General features: G+C 44.8%; 1 protein-coding gene, 1 long non-coding RNA gene and 1 pseudogene across 4 annotated transcripts; 1 reads left to right on the plus strand and 2 right to left on the minus strand.

Moving 5' to 3' along the window:
• The window catches only part of LOC118495060, a 1,111,612-nt pseudogene that overhangs the window by 676,380 nt on the left and 415,658 nt on the right, over positions 1-19,574 (minus strand).
• On the plus strand, positions 3,637-11,873 carry LOC118495073. Its single transcript, XR_004897388.1, has 3 exons — positions 3,637-3,647; positions 8,170-8,175; positions 11,783-11,873. It is a non-coding gene; the product is annotated as an uncharacterized LOC118495073 (long non-coding RNA).
• On the minus strand, positions 6,821-19,408 carry mrps23 (mitochondrial ribosomal protein S23). 3 transcript variants are annotated; one of them, XM_031312046.2, is made up of 5 exons: positions 19,211-19,408; positions 17,870-18,049; positions 14,647-14,724; positions 14,231-14,354; positions 6,821-7,239 (listed from the first exon to the last, which is right to left on the minus strand). In XM_031312046.2, exons 1-5 carry the CDS (start codon positions 19,252-19,254, stop codon positions 7,123-7,125), a joined length of 543 nt encoding a protein of 180 aa, XP_031167906.1. In that variant the 5' UTR covers positions 19,255-19,408; the 3' UTR covers positions 6,821-7,122. The 3 variants fall into 3 exon arrangements, with proteins under 3 accessions (XP_031167906.1, XP_035857273.1, XP_031167907.1); XM_036001380.1 differs by lacking the exon at positions 6,821-7,239 and adding an exon at positions 12,866-12,971; XM_031312047.2 differs by lacking the exon at positions 6,821-7,239 and adding an exon at positions 13,039-13,058 and having other exon boundaries at positions 14,212-14,354.

Raw genomic sequence — 19,574 nt, forward strand, 5'->3', positions numbered from 1 at the left:
AGACGGGGGAGGGGAAGACATGGCTCCCAGCGCCATGCCCTGCATCAACCTCTTGTCGAGCCTGAGCTAACCTGTGTACCTGAGCCTGAGCTAACCTGTGTACCTGAGCCTGAGCTAACCTGTGTTCCTGAGCCTGAGCTAACCTGTGTACCTGAGCCTGAGCTAACCTGTGTTCCTGAGCCTGAGCTGACCTGTGTACCTGAGCCTGAGCTGACCGGTGTTTCTGAGCCTCAGCTAACCTGTGTCTCTGTTCCCGAGCTGACGTGCAACCCTTCTGTTCCCGGGCTGGCGTGCAGCTCTCCTGACCCTGGGTTGACGTGCAGCTCTCCTGACTCCGGGCTGACGTGCAGCTCTCCTGACCCTGGGCTGACGTGCAGCTCTCCTGACCCTGGGCTGACGTGCAGCTCTCCTGACCCTGGGCTGACGTGCAGCTCTCCTGACCCTGGGCTGACGTGCAGCTCTCCTGACCCTGGGCTGACGTGCAGCTCTCCTGACTCTGGGCTAGCTAGCAACTTTCCTGATTCCTGGCTAGCTAGCAACTTCCCTGAACCCCGGCTAGCTAGCAACTCCCCTCATTCCCTGCTAGCTAGCATCTCTCCTGACTCTGGGCTAGCTGGCAACTTTCCTGATTCCTGGCTAGCTAGCAACTTCCCTGAACCCCGGCTAGCTAGCCACTCCCCTTATCCCCTGCTAGCTAGCAGCTCTCCTGACTCCAGGCTAGCTAGCAACTTCCCTGACTCCTGGCTCGCTAGCAACATCCCTGAACTCCGGCTAGCAAGCAACCGTCCTGAGCCCCGGCTAGTTAGCAACCTCCCTGAGCCACAGCTAGCTAGCAACTCCCCTCATTCCCTGCTAGCTAGCATCTCTCCTGACTCTGGGCTAGCTAGCAACTTTCCTGATTCCTGGCTAGCTAGCAACTTCCCTGAACCCCGGCTAGCTAGCAACTCCCCTTATCCCCTGCTAGCTAGCAGCTCTCCTGACTCCAGGCTAGCTAGCAACTTCCCTGACTCCTGGCTCGCTAGCAACATCCCTGAACTCCGGCTAGCAAGCAACCGTCCTGAGCCCCGGCTAGTTAGCAACCTCCCTGAGCCACAGCTAGCTAGCAACTCCCCTCATTCCCTGCTAGCTAGCATCTCTCCTGACTCTGGGCTAGCTAGCAGCTTTCCTGATTCCTGGCTAGCTAGCAACTTCCCTGAACCCCGGCTAGCTAGCAACTCCCCTCATTCCCTGCTAGCTAGCATCTCTCCTGACTCTGGGCTAGCTAGCAACTTTCCTGATTCCTGGCTAGCTAGCAACTTCCCTGATCCCCGGCTAGCTAGTAGCCTTCCTGAGCCCCAGCTAGCTAGCAGCCTTCCTGAGCCCCGGCTGGCTAGCAGCCTCTCTGAACCCCGGCTAGCTAGTAGCCTTCCTGAGCCCAGGCTAGTTAGCAACCCCCCTGAGTCCAGGCTAGCTAGCACTCTCCCAGATCCCAGACTAGCTAGCAGCCCCCCTGAATTTAGGATGGCTAGCAGCCTTCCTAGTGTCCCCGAGCTTCCTAGTGTCCCCAAGCGGCCCAGTGTCCCAGCACTGCCCAGCTTCCCCGAGCCTCCTAGTGTCCCCGAGTTTCCTAGTGTCCCCGAGTTTCCTAGAGTTCCCGAGTTTCCTAGTGTCCCTAGGCGGTCCGTTATCCTTGATCCCTGGCTGACCAGCAGCTTCCCTGATTCCCGGCTGGCTAGCAGCTTCCCAGAATCCCGGCTGGCTAGCAGCCGCCCCAAGCTTCGGCTGGCTAGCAGCTTCTCCGAACCCCGGCTGGCTAGCAGCCTCTTAGATCCCCAGCTGGTTAGCAGCATCCCTGATCCCCAGCTGGCTAGCAGCTCCCTTGATCCCCGGCTGGCTAGCAGCTTCCCTGAACCCCGACTGGCTAGCAGCCTTTTTGATCCCCAGCTGGTTAGCAGCACCCCTGATTCTCGGCTGGCTAGCAGCATCTCTGAACTCCGGCTGGCTAGCAGCCTCTTAGATCCCCAGCTGGTTCGCAGCATCCCTAATTCCCGGCTGGCTAGCAGCCTCATAGATCCCCTGCTGGTTAGCAGCCTTCCAGAATCTCCGCTGACGTTCAGCCTCCCAGAATCTCCGCTGACGTTCAGCCTCCCAGAATCTCCGCTGACGTGCAGCCTCCCAGAATCTCCGCTGACGTGCAGCCTCCCAGAATCTCCGCTGACGTGCAGCCTCTCAGAATCTCCGCTGACGTGCAGCCTCTCAGAATCTCCGCTGACGTGCAGCCTCTCAGAATCTCCGCTGACGTGCAGCCTCTCAGAATCTCCGCTGACGTGCAGCCGCCCAGAACCGCCGCTGACGTGCAGTCGTCCAGAGTCTACGTCGTCGACAGACCTCCCAGAGTCTACGTCGTCGACAGACCTCCCAGAGTCTACGTCGTCGACAGACCTCCCAGAGTCTACGTCGTCGACAAACCTCCCAGAGTCTACGTCGTCGACAGACCTCCCAGAGTCTACGTCGTCGACAGCTCTCCCAGAGTCTACGTCTACGGGCAAGCCAGAGGCCTTGCCAGTCTCCGGCGCCCCAGAGACTGCCCCTGAGACTTTGCCGGTCTCCGGCGTCCCAGAGACCTCCCCAGTGACTGCCCCTGAGACTTTGCCGGTCCCCGGCACCCCTGTGACCTTCCCTGAGACCGCCCTTGAGACCACCCCTAGGACTTGGCCTTCGTTCTGCCCCCCTGAGACTTTGCCCGTGGTGGTCAGGCCCACTCCTGCCGCTCGTGTCCTGTCGGCGGTCAGACCCACTCCTGCCCCTCGTGTCCTGTCGGCGGTCAGGCCCACTCCTGCCCCTTGTGTCCTGTCGGCGGTCAGGCCCACTCCTGCCCCTCGTGCCCTGTCGGCGGTCAGGCCCACTCCTGCCCCTCGTGCCCTGTTGGCACCCCAGTCAACCTCTGCCCCGGTTGCCTGGCCACCAGACTCCAGTCCAGCTGACCCGCCGCCAGACTCCAGTCCAGCTGACCCGCCGCCAGACTCCAGTCCAGCTGACCCGCCGCCAGACTCCAGTCCAGCTGACCCGCCGCCAGACTCCGGCCCAGCTGCCCCTTCACCGGCGCAGCCTCCCAAGGGGCTCCGCCTCGGCCGACCTGCAAGGCCCCCGGAGGGGCGCTGCCCTCGACGTCCTGCCTGGCCGCCTGAGTGCCCTCGACGACCAGTACGGCCACCTGAAAGATTCTGCCTTCGTCGCCGGTGGCCAGAAGGTTTCTGCCTCCGTCGCAGGCCGCCAGAGGGATTCTGCCTTCGTCGCCGGTGGCCAGAGGGATTCCGCCTTCGTCGCCGGTGGCCAGAAGGTTTCTGCCTCCGCCGCAGGCCGCCAGAGGGATTCTGCCTTCGTCGCCGGTGGCCAGAAGGTTTCTGCCTCCGCCGCAGGCCGCCAGAGGGATTCTGCCTTCGTCACCGATGGCCAGAGGGATTCTGCCTTCGTCGCAGGCCGCCTGAAGGTTTCTGCCTTCGTAGTGACTCTCTGTCCCCTGTTGCCGAGGCCTCTCTGTTTCCTGTGCCCCAGTGACTCTCTGTTTCCTGTGCCCCAGTGACTCTCTGTCCCCTGTTGCCGAGGCCTCTCTGTCCCTGTCCCGGGGCCATCCTGTTCCCTGTCCCGAGTGGCCCCTTCTGTTCCCTGTCCCGAGTGGCCTCTCCATTCCCTAGCCCCGCTTGACTGGTTTGTTAACCTGTTTGGCCCTCCTCCGGTCCCCCTCCGCCCTCCCTGGGTTGTCTTTTTGTTCTGTTTTTGGGACATCTGGGATCTGTCCCTTGGGGGGGGGGGTACTGTCAGGGTTTTGGTATTTGGTTTCCTGTTTTATTTTGTAGTCTGTCTTGTCTGTCTTGTCTTGTCTAATTTACTTTCTGTTTTCCCGCCTGTTTGATTGTTCTGCCCCGCCCTGATGTGTTCCACCTGTTTGTATCACCTGTCCGTTGTTAGTGTTCATTACCTGGTGTATTTAGTTCCTGTGCTGTTCTTTGTCTGGTGTCGGATCATTGTTTGATGTTGCGTGTTTTGTGTCTGGTTTTGTTTCTGTCAGCACGTCATAGCCTGTTCAGTTTTATCTGCCTGCTCCATTTTTGGACCGCCTTTGGTTTGTTCTGCTTTTTGTGTTTAATAAATCCTCGTGCTCATTACTCCTTGCCTGCTCTCTGCATTTGGGTCCACCAGTCTCTCTCTGCACGTGACAATGTGTCCTCTTCGTCCCTCCGTTTTTCCAAGCTCATCCTCCTGGCTTGTAGAGAACTGGAAAGCTCAGAATATGGGCTTTGGTTAGGTTGTAGAACTGATGAGGAGGTTATTGGTGTATGTCTGTTTTGCATTCTTTCCCTGAATCACTATACCTTTTATCCATAGTTAAAACATTTCTTTTTTTTTTTTTGTTTTTTTCTAGTAGCTTTAAGTCTTCTGTCTTAATCATTGATTTTCCCATTAATTCCATTTCTACTTCTTCTAAATCCTGTTTTAACACTTTCAGCTTTCCCGTACTGAGGGAGCTGTTTTGAGGGAATCAAATTTTTGACCAGTATGGTAAACATTCAACACATTCCATTCCATATCTCCGAACCATCTCCTCCACCACAGGCCCTTTCGGGACTGGTGACGATTGGTTGGAGCCCATTCATTCAGAATGAGGGAAGTCAACTTCTTAACCTTCGAACAACCGTCGTTGCAAGGCAGCTTTTACTATCTCGGAAAAAAGCCACACAAATCCGTTAACAGTTCCTGCTAATAGGGGTTTAACGCGGAGAAACCCACACTGAAATCCGGGACAGGTTACTGCTGTCATGTGTGTAGATTTAACTAAAAATCTACCGTCACGCCTGGTTGAGGAGACTTTTTCAGAGATATGGTTAAATGTGCCGAATATTATTCACCCAAACCCTTGTACAAAAAACCCCAAGAAGGCTATCAGTCTTTTCAATGTCCAAACGACTGTATTTGTTTCATCAAAGTTCACAGGTCAATTGGAATTTCTGTTTCAAATTAATTCATTTAAATCTTTATCTTACCCTGCTGCTTGAAATGGCTTCCGTCTTTAAGATCAGTATGGATTCAGTAGAGCCCTCCGTGGTTTCTGATCCCCTCTCTCTGAATGCTTTTTAAGCGAGGTATGAGGCGGCATCAGCTTGATCCCGGATCGCGCAAATCCTCAGTCACCCACAGAGGTTCTCCCTGTTTTCCATCTGATCCCACTTCTGACACCAAGTTGTGGTGGAAGTTTTTCGATGCAGCAGGTGTAGATGTTTTAAAAATAGAAGGTGAAACAAAATAAGGACAGTCGAAGACTAAACCAAGTTAGGTTTTTTGTATTTTATTAAGTATATTTGCAAATATAGGAGGAACACATTTCACAGAAGGCACGCAGCACAGGTGTGGAAAAGCTCTTCAAATGAGTGAACAGAAACACTGAACTTAAATACATCTTCAGAGTGACAGCACACACGCACTTGGCTTATTATGACTCTACATTTCTCACAGACAATCTGATACACATGAAGACAATCAAAAAACAACACAAGAGACATCTTGGAGCCATTTCGCCTCCTCCTCCCTGTACGACTTTCACCCCCCCAGTTGCATCTCAACTGGCATGGGAAAACTAAATGTATCAGGAGAGATAGGGGCTACAAGGTCACCCTAAAACTATCTGTTCAGACAAACAGTGCTCACATTATGTTCCAGACATTGTGATTCTCACTTAGTTAGAATCAGATTCTTCATGTGGGAATGAGATAACCTCCCTTTCAGCATTGTGAGAGAAAGCTAATAGAGAAGAAAGTAAGACAAAAATATAAAGAATCATGCTTAAATGTAATTTGCCATTACAGAACAGAGAGCACCATCTAGTGAGCTCAGAAAATAAGGGCAGTGGTTCGCGAAGCTTCATTTGACCATCACTAGTATATGCATGGAGATGAACTGTTAACCACTACTAACACTACTGGCAATGTACCGCAGATGTCACACCTCTCGATATTTACTGACGTTTACCTCCCCACCGCCAGGCTTTGGGTTCCGCTTTCGCACACTCCCCATGGCGTCGGGGGTGACTGGCATCGGTAGCTTGGACCCCGTCATAACTGCTTGCAGTTCTAGTTTATTTTGTCCCTCTCTCTTTTCTCTTCTTTTTTAATTTGCTTTCTATCTTTCTTCCATTCTTTTTTATTAATGTAATATGATGATGCGTTGACCTGCCAAGGGACTACAGATGAAAATTAGCTTTTTTGCTAACTGGCACGTTTACATTTTGAGTGTAAACAAAAAATGTCAATTGATGTGCATTGTCCCTTTTAATTAAACAAATAAATAAATGAATGTAAACATAGTCATTGTTGCTGCCACTCCGTCTCTGCTGCCTGCCTCCATGTTACGTCTTGTATGTGGCCTCTGTGACTATTCTCCTTTCTCTTGTCTCCTTTGTATTGTTTTTACTGCATGGACTGCTTTAATGCCTTTGCCATCATCTGTGCTTGCGTATTTGTGCATGCTTGTTTGTGTGCCACTTGTTTGTATGTCGTAATCCTTTTTGCTTAGGCCTGCTGTCATAGATGGAATGTAATTTATTTTAATTTGTTAACCATTGTATTTTAGGATACCTTTTGTCAGCTGGCCGATGGAAATTAGCCATAGAGGCTAAAGCTGCTCCTTTTACTGTACAGTGAATTAAGGGGGACTGTCCATGACATAATAAATAAACTAAGCTAAAGACTGAGCATGTTCCAGCCAGGTAGTGTGACTGAAGTTCTTTAGTCTACACACTTGTGTCTCTCTGCTGAAAAAGGAAAACACTTAATAATCCCACAACATATTAACATGTTATAAGATTAATTTTATTTGCATTTTCATACAGTTACATACGTCCACATACATACACATAAATAAATAATGTATGTGCTTGGACTATTTGCTCTTTTTATCCTTTAATGACATCCTGCTGGTGGTGCAATGCTGTGGAAAATGACATCTAAAGTGACATCAGTTTAGAAAACATGAAGTTGGCATGCAAACAGGCCATGTCATGACTTGGTGGTTGAAATGAAGCTGTTTCTAAAAATGACCGTCCCTTCCAGAGGAGCAGCAAAAACACAACTACAGCTCATTCAATGGGCCCTATGGTGTGTGTGTGCTGTGTGTTGTCTCCTCGCTGTCAGCACTGACTGACTGCTGCTCCGCCAACATTTCTGTCAGCTTCAGCTCCAGCACCGGATCCCTGGACTCTGCTGACACCTGCAGGATAAAGGCAGTACTGTGATCATCTGCTGCAACATTATACGGGGCTGAAGGTTTCTCCTGATTTTAAAATTGTTACTTTCAGGGAATAAATAACTTTTCTAGGGCTGCAACTAAGGATTATTTTCATTGTCGATTAATTAATGCGTCGATTATTTTCTTCTTGTTTTTAAACTGCCTGCATTAGGCAATCTCTGCATTGTGTGTTTGATTGTGTATGTTTATATACTATCTGCTGCATAACAAATTGCCCCACTGGGGGACAAATTGATATTTCTGATTGTGATGCTCCACTTGCTGAACGTCACTTTGTATTTGTATTTGGAGATGGAGCCTCCATCCTGCAGATCTCAAGAAAGTTCAACCATCGAGCATAGTTTCTGTTTACAGGTTTTGCACTCCTCATTTACACTACTCTAAAATGTTTTTGCCACACAGCTGAACTGCCAGCTAACATTATAGCTGGTGAATAGCTGAACTAAAGTATGGCAGCTAAATAGTTGATCAAGATATATTGCTGTAATTAGGGCTGAACGATTAATTGCATTTGCAATAATATCGCAATATCAGACCTGCCAACCTTGAAGACAATTTATGAGTACCCCCCCCCCCCCCACGCGCTCGCACACCCAACAGCCTGCCGCCAATGTACGCCCACCCACCAGTAAAAACCTAACAGCGTAATACATAATAGACACATGGCACACACACACACACACCTAGATATATGTAATTTATATTCAAATACATTGTTTGGCTCATCACTACCTCCTAGATTACAATAAATTATTATTACTGTGTAGAAGAATGGAGTGGATGAATGGCCGTAGGTGTACTGAAACTAAATGTTTTCTTATATCCTGTCCAATTTTGTGCCCATATATTTGTTAGTCTAGCCAATAGGAGGCAGAGAGAGCTAATAAATAGGCCTAAGTACTTCTGTGTTAAAGATGAGAGTAAGACCAGGTTAACACATAGCCTTCTTCTGATTACTAAAGTAGTCTAAGTAATGATTTACTCATAAAGCAACTTCAAATAGGCCTAAAGCAACTATTAAAAAAGCACAAGATTATAGGCTAATAAATAACATGAGTCAGATATTTTCAGATAGGCTTTTCAAAGATTGACATGGGTGACATTGCATTATGTCAGTTGCCATCACATTGGCCTAAATAGCCCTACTGTATGCTATGCATCATTAACTGAGCTCGTAACAGCTGGACTCCAAGTTATGATGTCATTATTTATGTTCATAAATTCAAGTAGGCTAAAAATAGCCTAACTGTTACCTTTACGTTAATCAGCATCTGGCCTGTCTAAAACCTTCTAGTTTTCTAGCCATTCCACCACTTTTCTAACTGCCCCCAACTAATGGGAAGGATGGCGGGTGTGACAGGCTAGCCTATTGACACTATGAACGTTTTGTTTCTTATCATCCTTTTATTTTTAATATCATTATGTTTCGGGGGGGTGGGCAGGGAATATTTGCAAGAGTTTATCGCTGCAGCCTGGAGACCTCCTGTCTCATTCCTGGGCATGTCCAACGCTAAACTCAGATGTTCAGAATACGACGGTAAATTCAGATGTTTAGAATAGCCTACGAAATCGTGAATTATTTTCTAAATGAAGTCACGGTTAAGTTAGCGGGCATGAGAGGCATGAGACGGGAGGTCTCCAGGCTGCAGCCATATCCAACTCGTATTAACCATACCCGAGTATTTGCGTGTGGGACTGTGTTCGTTACCTGTTGTCCCTTCGTGACTGATATTGATGTCTGTCTTGCACACGGTGCAGAACGCGTGATGAGGTAGCCTGGACATGTGGATTCAAGGCCATCTCTCCCGATAGCGGTCAAGTTGGTAGTTGGTTTCTGAACCTTTTTTTGAGGCGGTTCAGTCATGGCATACAAGCCTACAGTTATCCGGCCAGCCTAGCTTGCTTGAGGCACTGAATTGAATTAAACGTGCAAAGCATTTGGCTAGGAGGGGCAGGTGGGCGGAGGGTTAAAATGCAGCGCTCCGATTGGCCAAAAGCTTTTCACTCTACTGACACGCTGTGGCTGAGCGGCAGAATCAACGTCATATAGATTGCATAGAAACTGAAACCGGCGAAATGAAAGATGCAACAAATTCATACATCCATGAACAAAATGCGTACCTAGAGAGCAGGGAATCGTACAAACGTACTTAAGGGTCAACATGCGTGCCGAGTATGAAAAATGCGTACATGTTGGCAGGTCTGCGATATGTTAAAAGACGATTTCCTAATCGCAAAGGCACATTTGGTCACATGACTCGCGAGAGCAAATCAGTCTGCACTCCGCAGAGAAAGCATCAACTTGGCACGCTAATGCTACGCCGTACCTTGAGCTGATTTCTGTCATTCAAACAACTCTGAGTTGTAGTTTAAAACTTTTACAGCCATTTTAATAAAATGAAGGGTTTTATTCGGGCTCGAGTCCATACATGCAGTTAATGGATACAGGCACGCAGAACTGAAGGCTCGGTTGGCAACGATTAGCTTCTATTAGCGGTTAGCTCCGGATATATATATATATATATATATATATATATATATATATATATATATACACACATACACACACACACATATATACATATACACACACACTATATTTTTACTTACTTAACTGTATAGTAAAGTTCAAAGACAGTGTTTAAAAAGTGCAATCCACATGTTTACATATGTTTATTACAATAAATAATTACATAATAAATACTCCTAAGTGTGGTAAAGCCAAATATTTGTTTTTATATTTCTGCAATCTGCACTTTAGTTGTGTGATTTGTTTCTGACTTTCATATGAATGTTTACACCAGGCTTGGTCAGTGCTCAATATACTACTGCGATTTAAGTAGTTAAATAAAAGATGTTATTCATATAAATTCATGCATCACCTTATTTCATCATCACATACAGGCCTGGCCTCCAGGAAAGAACAATTTGTTTAATATATCTAATAGTGTGTTGTTCATACTATACAATGATTTATTGTATGTCTTTTTTTAATAATACAGAAGACAAAGAGCTTAAAAAATAATCGCATATTAAATCGCAATCGCAATATTGGTGAAAAAAAAATCGCAATTAAATTATTTTCAAAAATCGTTCAGCCCTAGCGGAAACCCTTATTCCGGGTTATTATTATTTATCACATCATTTGTTCAGTCATACTGAACAATGTTATCGCACGTCGCAGATTTTCCTCGTATAGTGCATGCCAAATATATAGTCAACCTAGAACAGGTGTACAACTACATGGGATAACTGGTTGAACAGGAGTTCAAACCTGTTGGGATAGTTGATCCAAAGGTAGGAGTTACTATTGTCAATGTGCACGTGGCGATAAAAAATACACCATTAAATCCTGCATAAACCGCAGCAGCACACATGTTGCCTGCATGCTGAAATCTCCCTGTGGTCTGGTTTATGATGGACAAACAACACAAAACATGGATTATGTGAAGGCTAACCATGGCTCTGCAGCGTCATTACATTTCTGGGGAACAGATAGAATCTCCCCCTTTCCTAGAAGTATTGTCATTATCAACTCACTGCTGTGCAGAGAAGCTTCATACTCCTACACACATCTGTGCTCTTTGGTTCCAGATGTGATTGTGGTGCATGGGCTACGTCACTGACATTGACAATGGTAACTCCCACCTCGAGATCCACTTTCCAATATATTTGAAATTATGTTCCACCAATTATATCAATGAGATTGTACACAGGGTTTCCCCCAGTGTATTAAGTTGCCCCCCACCAGGAGTAAGCCACTGGGAATTTTGTTGTAATGCATTTTTAAGACGTTTATTGAACTACAGTTACAGCGGGGCGGCTTAGTTGGAAACTTAGACGTAGTCATATTTTCAAATCTCCAGTTAGCTTTTAGCACTGACTTAAAGGGGTGATAGAATGCAAAACCGAGTTTACCTTGTCATCAGGTGCAGATTAATGCACAGGCTTGCGTAGGCTGCAGCCTAGGGGCCCCACGTGTGCAGAGCCAACTCTAGTCTCTACCTTTGTCACGCCCCAAAATTTACATACACCACTGACCTGAGATCAGCTAGTCTCCTGAATAGGTTGCACACATGTGCTGCCGGCATTTGGTAGTCCAGTAACCCAGAAATGGTGACTTTGCCCTGGGTATGGAGCGCCGCAGGCTGCCGCTGTCTCATCAGACTGTGTGGAGCCCCTGAAGTCCAACACCTTCTTACCAAATTTGCAATTAGCCATCAATTTTCGTAAAATGGCCCATATTTGAGCTTTACATAGTTGATTTCTCGCATAAAAGTCTCAGAAGTGAATTTAGTAATGAAATAGTAGACAAACAATGTATAATATTGCAGTGTCTGAAATATGAGACCTGCTGTCTCGTCTCCACTGTGTGTGTATGTGCTTCACTCAACCAATCAGCGCGCAGCTCATCTAGATATTCATGAGCATACCATATTTGGAAGAAAAGCTCTCGTTCCAAATAGGGCCATTCCACAGGGTAGCATTAGGGCCCATAGAATAGCACTCGGGCCATTTTCAGCGCAACCAATGTTTCATACCCTATTAGGAGACCTTAAGGAACAGTGTGAAATACCCTATATAATCATTCTATCACCCCTTTAATATAGAGCCCTATGTAATCTATTTTATAGCTTTTTTAAATTCTATTTCTAATCTAATTTTGCGATTCCATTCATGATTCTGTTATCACAGAAACTATTGGGCTCTGCATTAACGTCTGTGACTGGCCCACGCCAGGCCCTCGTCATAAAAAGACGCTTGCCACCGTGCTAAACAACTTTTCTGGGGGAAACCCTGGAACACCTGTTCCTAGGTTAACTAGTGATGGGCAAAAGAAGCTTCATGAAGCTTTGTGAAGCATAATTCATAATTCTTTGTTTAAAGAAATGGCTTAAAGGAACACGCCGACTTATTGGGACTTTAGCTTATTCACCGTATCCCCCAGAGTTAGATAAGTCCATACCCTTCTCATCTCCGTGCGTGCTGTAACGCTGTCTGACAGCTCCACCGGTAGATTAGCCTAGCACAGAACATGCAGGTGAATGGTTCCACTAATCCTACTGCTCCGAAAACAAACCGGGAACTATATTCTCAGACAGGCTTGCTGCAAAGCAAATCATTCCGCCCAAGTACTATATTCTTCCGCCTGAGAATATAGTTCCCAGTTTGTTTACGGTTAGAAGATGGCTGTGTCTCATGTTACGTTGTTTTTTGTACACGCTGTGACTCTACAAATCACAACATGTAAATAGGAACATGTTGGCGTTATTTTGTCACTTATTCGGAGCAGTAGGATTACTGGAACCATTCACCTGCATGTTATGTGCTGACCTGATGCTGCTGGAACCGTCAGACAGCCTTACAACACGCACGGAGATGAGAAGGGTATGTATCGACTTGTCTAACTCTGGGGGTTACGGTGAATAAGCTAAATTCCCAATAAGTCGGCGTGTTCCTTTAAGGAATGGCAACTCAGTGTGATTTGAACCCTTTGTTGAACAGAGATCGCCATCTAGTGGGCTTAGAAAATACAGAAAATGGTTCACAAAACATTCATGACGCTTCATTTGGCCATCACTAAGGTTAACTATGTTTTTGCCTTTTGTCTTTGTCCATGTTGACTCTGATGAAGACAGGTGTTGAAATGTCTCTTTACACAATTAAAGGCTGCAATCAGTCTCTTCTGTTCCCTTGGAAACAAGAGCTTGTGTTATCATCAGCTCTTTGAAGATGCTTCGTTATCGATGTTTAGGTCGCAGCCCCAGTTAGTACTTATAGACGGGTTTCCTGTTTACAAACATTACAGGGTGCGTGCGCATACCAGGGGCAGAAAGCCTGATTGGTGAGCTGGTCCACTACTGCAACAACCTTAAGCTTTCCTTATTGTTTGTATATAACTGCTGACTCAATAAACGTGATTTTAGTTGGATCTGTTTGTCTGTCTTTAATTTTGCAGTGTTACTGTGATATATATGTATGGCTATAATTATCGTTTTAGGCTAATGTAATAGCCAATGTTAGCAGCAGGGTTACCCCTGAGTGTACCCCTATGGTTGGTTTATGCCTTAAAATAAATGGCCAGGATTCCTGGGCGAAAGGTACGATATGTGTGTCTCCATTTAAAAACATAACTGCAGGTTGACTGTTTTTAGCAGCAGAGGTTGATTGTGGGCGAGAGGGTGACAATGAGGGCCACAAAGTGGTTAGCTCGCCGAAACTCTACTGCCGCTGCCTCGCCAACGTTAGCTAATGTCCGCTAGCATATAGGCTAACTATAGTCAGTTAGCTTTGTGTGTAACGTAATAAAAACCCACCTATCTCGTAGGAGCGAAGCTTAATACTCTATTCAATAACATTATGGTACAAAAGGAGCACTAAGGCCACAGGTCTTATATTGACAACGTGGAAGCAGATATAAGAAACTCCAAAGGCAGTCGTAATATTTACCTAGCAGGCTAGGCTAACGCTGTTGCGCTAACGTTAGCAACACATCAGCGTAGCTTTAGCTAGCAGTCTAAACTTGTCTCGAGTTCACTTAATACATCCATGGTACGGACCTTAACTATCTACGGTCCGGACTCGAGTACTACAGCCCTGACAGGTAGATATTAGCTGAACAACTGAACAAGCTGCAGCTTTTCTGATTGATACAATGGGAGCCTGACTCTCACATATGACCCCAATCTGCCCTTCTTATGGCTTGAAGCCATAACCTCTGCCGGTTTTTGGCAAAAGCATGCTTCCCCCTAGGTATGTTAAACATCAGGCACCCATCACTGGCTCTGTTTGTGCAATTTACCACGCAACAACTCCTTGGCATTTTGACTTACGCTATGCTGCTACTACTACTAGCTACACGAAACACGTCTTCTTTCTGCCCCCCGGTTGCGTGCGCAAGCAGTGATGACGTTGCCGAGAAATCCATGTATACTTTTAGCAAGACTCTTACCGGAGGCGCCCCTTTCCTTCTCAGCACGATGCCCTCCGAGAGTAAAGCCTTCCCGGTCTCCTCAAACAGAGCCGAGCCATCCAGCTCACTGTGGCTCTGCAACTCTGTGTACTTGTCTACAAACCTGCAAAGTGAGACAAAAACAACATTTAGTAATATTGGCATGGAAATGTGTGTAAAATACAGTAATCTCTTATTTAACTTCTTTGTTTTTGTCAACCTTACACTTGGCGTGCAATCACTACAGTCTCTGGCATTACAAAAACAATACACAAGCAAATTATTAAGAACTCACTTGACATTTAAATCCCTTCCTCCCATCTGACAGTTGACTTTCCTGTTTGTATATGTTCTCATAAATTACTGCCAAACCAAAAAGCTGGTATTTGTTTTTTAACCGGGGGGGGCAGACATACCTCTGACACGTAGAAACAAAGCTTGACTTGGACAGATCAAAAGGCCGAGGACCCGTCCCATACTGCTCATAGAACTTCCTGAAAGGCAGACACTTATGGGTGAGAGGGCCCTGCAAAAACATCTGACAACAACTTGTAATGCTGACATGAACAACAGCTGATTTCCATCCAACATCTTTTTTAAATCATGATCCAGATGAGCTCAAGTAAAACGGCCAATTTCATTTACATTTCATAATCAGAAATCACTAAATAAATAGTGATGAAACTAGTGAATAAAGAATGGCAGGATAGGAGAAAATACACTTCTTTACCAATGATTCAACTATTTGTTGTGTTTATTATGTGCAGGTTTCAACAGTAACGGTTGCCCGATGGCCCGGGGCGACTAAAACGCCACGTTGGGCAGGTAAATATAGCATCACACCTGCCTGTTCGGGCATCATCGTATCACAATCATTTGATTTGAATGTGCCGTTGGCCAATCAAGAATTGAGTTGGCGCTTCGTGCTTTTAACGTTTTTTTTTTCCAACAATTGTTATACTTTTGACGATTTCAACATTTGACTTTTTCTCGAATTTGTTTTGACATTTCGGACGTTTTTTAGCGATGTATTTATGTAAAAATTGTAGTAGTGCGTGGTTTCTGTCTCCCCCATGACAACCAAACTGTTGGAGCATCCACATGATACGAGCCTTCACTGATCGCAGCCTACCCCTCCTCCACACAGTTGCTAACACGGAGGATTGAAAAAACATGATGGACTCTTCAGACGAGGGAATTATCTTGCAATTTGTACGTCCTCTTCGTCTCCAAAGCTGAAAGCTGCTGTTGTCCTTCGTCAGCGTTGACGAAAAAACGCATCACTCGTGCTGCTGCACGTGAAAGTCACCGGACTACAGCATTTTTGTAAACATAGCCATACTGAGAAATACAGAGAGAGTTTTGTGGAGCGGATAGCCTTAATTAGCTTTGTATTACTCATTTGGCAATGGCTTGAATGTAACGGACATTCATGAATATGAAATAGATGGGCACATTAGCTTTAATTGATAAAGACGTTTTTAGGGGACCTACAGTGTTGCTTTAGTAGTGAGTGGGAGTGAACCTCCCTCCAGCACTGATAATGGGTAAGACAGAGATAAATTGTGGGTTTGTGAGACAACTGAGATCTGTGCTGCCACTGCAATATGTCCATAAACAGTTAGTGAGTTGTGACAAAACAAAAGCCAGGTGGATTTCTTAAACACTGGGTTGACTCATTCAGGTAAACAACAGGCCTGCTGAGTTAATCAGGGTTCTGGTAAATTCAAGTGCCATGACACCATAGAGCAGGTGATTCCTAGCAAATGTTTGCTTCCAACAACAACCACACCTTAATACTATGAAATGCCAGAAGTATAAACTGCAGTGACCGTCATTCATTACAGCTATGATACAGCACATTTTTGCTCCAAGTCAAGGTGTAAAAAACACAACATCAATGGAGTCTAAAATAAAACCTCTCAAAAACAGACAGCAGTGGTAAAGAGGCCATGTTTCGCTAAATTCAATACCACTGACAAATGACAACACACCCGATCCATGTGTTGTTTTCACCAAATTTACAAAGACAGCATGTAGGTGGTATGGAAACACAGCTACTAATGTCACTACGAACTAGGGGTCGACCCATACTGTTTTTTCATGGCCAACAACGATACTGATTATTAATAGTTAATGAAACCAATAACCGATATTTGTATATATGCATTTACAGTGAAAATAAAATTCTTTTAATCAAAAATTAAGATTTTGGAATGTTATAAACTCAAACACAAGTAGCAATGCCACAGTGCAAAAACTCTCTGATACATGTATGTCTTGCATTAAAAATATGAAGGTAAATATGGTGCAAAAAGGGAGAGCTTGTAGAATACAATGTGAGAACTTGCAGAACAAAAAATCTGAACTTGTATGTTAAAATTTGCACTTGTAAAAATTTAATTTGCACTTGTAAAAATAAAATTTGCACTTGTAAAAAATATTCACACACATGTGATCTGAATTTGAAGTCATACAAAGAAAAAAAACATGAGAGCTTGTAAAGAAAAATCTGAACTTGTAAGTTGAAATTTGCACTTGTAGAAAATGTTCACACACCTGTATTCTGAATGTGAAGTTACAGAAAAAATATTCACAAATGAGTAGATTGATATTTACATGAACACAATGACAGCTGCAAACTTATAATGCAACATTTACTCGTATACTTTTTTTTTTACTCTGGTTCATTTTCCATCACAACCACAACTCAGTGATTACAACCTCTCGAATCTGTCACTGCAACTTCACATATGTGCTCTCTCGCATCACAAAGTGGCGAATCTGCGCACCTCGACTTTCACAACACTCTTGACGATACATTTGGTGCAAAACTAATTTGTACCTGTGGACTTAGGCTGTGGAGCTCTGAGCTAACAGAACGGGAAAAGCAGGGTTTCTATCGCCAGATGAGGGACAACTCTGTCTGGCTTATTTATGTAGCATGGAAACTTGGTGGAATAGCATGCTAGCGTTAGCTAACTATCAGCCAGCCCGCTTCTAAATAAATATCTTTTAATTGTCTAAACATTTTTAACAGTCAAACTAAAACACTGGCGGTGAGCTCCACGGCCTGCAGCCGCAGACGGACCGTCTCAAAATAGCACCACACTTGAACGGTAGCTAGTGAGGGTCCCAACATGTAAACTGAAGCATTGAGAACTTTGTAAGTGTACAGACAGTTTATTAAAAAGATAGATTATAAAGACAGTACCGTTCGCTTATACAGGCAGGCGCCATCTTGGGAAAACAGTCACGATCAGTCTTCGGTTTACATGTAGGGGCCCTCATTATGCTACAGTGGAAGTGTGGTGCTATTTTGAGCCTTGTTAGTGGTATAGAAATAGCAATTTCTTTTTACTTTACCAGTGCCCCGACGACTAGCGTTGTTAGCTAATTAGCGGTTTGCGATAAAACTGGTCACGTTCGATTAGCATGAAAACATATCCCAGAGAACGGTCGACTCGGTACAAATGTGTTATTAACCCCTAGGTTCATTTTGTGCCGGATTTCTCCTTTAACTGTATCGGCTATCGGTCAAATAAAACAGATACGGTAATCTGCAAACTGCCAAATATCAACCCTGATAATCGGCCAGGTCGATAATTGGTCAATGCCTACTACGGACTATTGACTTACGCTCTAGCTTCATCCTCTCTGTAGAAGATTTCAGGCACAGTTTCCTGTTTCTTGGTACTGGGTCTGGTGTGTGGCTTCACGTGAAGTGGGTCCCTCTTCGGTGGAAAAGCCTCATAAACATCATACCAGATGGGTTTCTCTGATGGCTTTATGACCCCGGATCGCATCAGATCTCGAACCCTGTCCATCATGCCATCACACACACACACAATAGATGAGTTAATAGATAGATAGATCTTTATTGTCATTGTGCTCAGAGTACAATGGAAATCTATTCAGCAACTCTTGAGCAGTGTGCATAAAAATACAAATTGAATAAATAGTTAACAGAACACAGACACATAGAAAAAAATATGAATAAAAGCAAAATATATACAAGGTATCATAAATGGTAAAACACAAGTGTTTAAGTGGCATTTGACAGCAACATCATTAATTGTAAAGCAGAGATTTACACAGAGATACATTATAACCACATCGCTCACATCAGAGATGGTCTGTGTAAAGCTAAAAAACTGCTCAAGAGGAAAATGTTGGGTCTCTTGTGCGTAATAATTTTAAGAATGGCATACTTTTGCTCTTTATCTTACCATTAAGAGTAATCGCCATATACCCTGCATATACTACTCTCAGCAGCCAGCACTAAATCAGAAAAGGATTAATTGCCTAGTAGGTCTGACTTTGCCTTGGTGTGCAATATGGCATACCATATTAAAAAGTAAATAATAAACAATAAATGTAAAATACAGAATTACACTTTTAACACACAGTGGCTTCCTTATACTAAGCTCATTGGTCCTTTCACTTAAGATTTGTTTCACTTAGTACTCATTAGTCAGAGTTTAGGACCCTTCTTAAGACCCCTTCTAACAAGTTTAATACACACAGCAAACATGACTCTTGACAGTCTTAGTCGCATGTCAATGACGTCAGCATACTGTATCCTTAAACGTCTTATAATACATGTGTGGCCGGTCATGTTCTTGAGAACTACAATTAATTTACTATTTGTTCATTTTAGCTTATTTTGGTCCAACTTTATTTACAGTCAGTGATGCCTGAGAGCATAACATTAATGTAAATGGTACGACGTAACCTACCTAACCCGTAACCCGTGAAGGAGAACGCCAACTAATGACAACATCGCTGCTTGATTAAGTTTACGGGTTACTGAAAACTCCCGTTTTTAGTCAATGAAACAGCATGGCGTATTCCAAATAACACGTATCGTTAATCTGTGCTATCCAGCATGGTTTTTATTGCGCTTGAGCAGATGGCTTTCAATAGCTCAAGACCAGACCTGACGCATAACGTTACCAACGTAAAATACTGCTCTCTTACCGGGTGAATACAGTTCCAAACCTCTCTAGTCTGCTGCCAGCCATTTGGGTTTTTCATCGACCGCTTGTAGCACTGTAACATTAGTCTTCTGCTAGCAATAATATAAAAGACATATCTTCTTTGCAGGATTTCCGGCAGAGTAGATGCTTTGCAGCACTTTTTCTTCTTCGTGTTTTACGGCAGTTGGCATCCGACTCATTGGTGCATTACCGCCACCTTCTGCTCCGGACTGTGGGTCAGACATTAGACAGACACACACTACAAATCTAAAACCGTAATCAATAATTAGACCGAAACGGACCCTAATGCCCTATATACAAACACTAAGAAATACAATATAAATTAAATAGAGCTCAACAGTCCC

The sequence above is a fragment of the Sander lucioperca genome, chromosome 5 (assembly GCF_008315115.2).
Source record: "Sander lucioperca isolate FBNREF2018 chromosome 5, SLUC_FBN_1.2, whole genome shotgun sequence".
NCBI lineage: Eukaryota > Metazoa > Chordata > Actinopteri > Perciformes > Percidae > Sander > Sander lucioperca.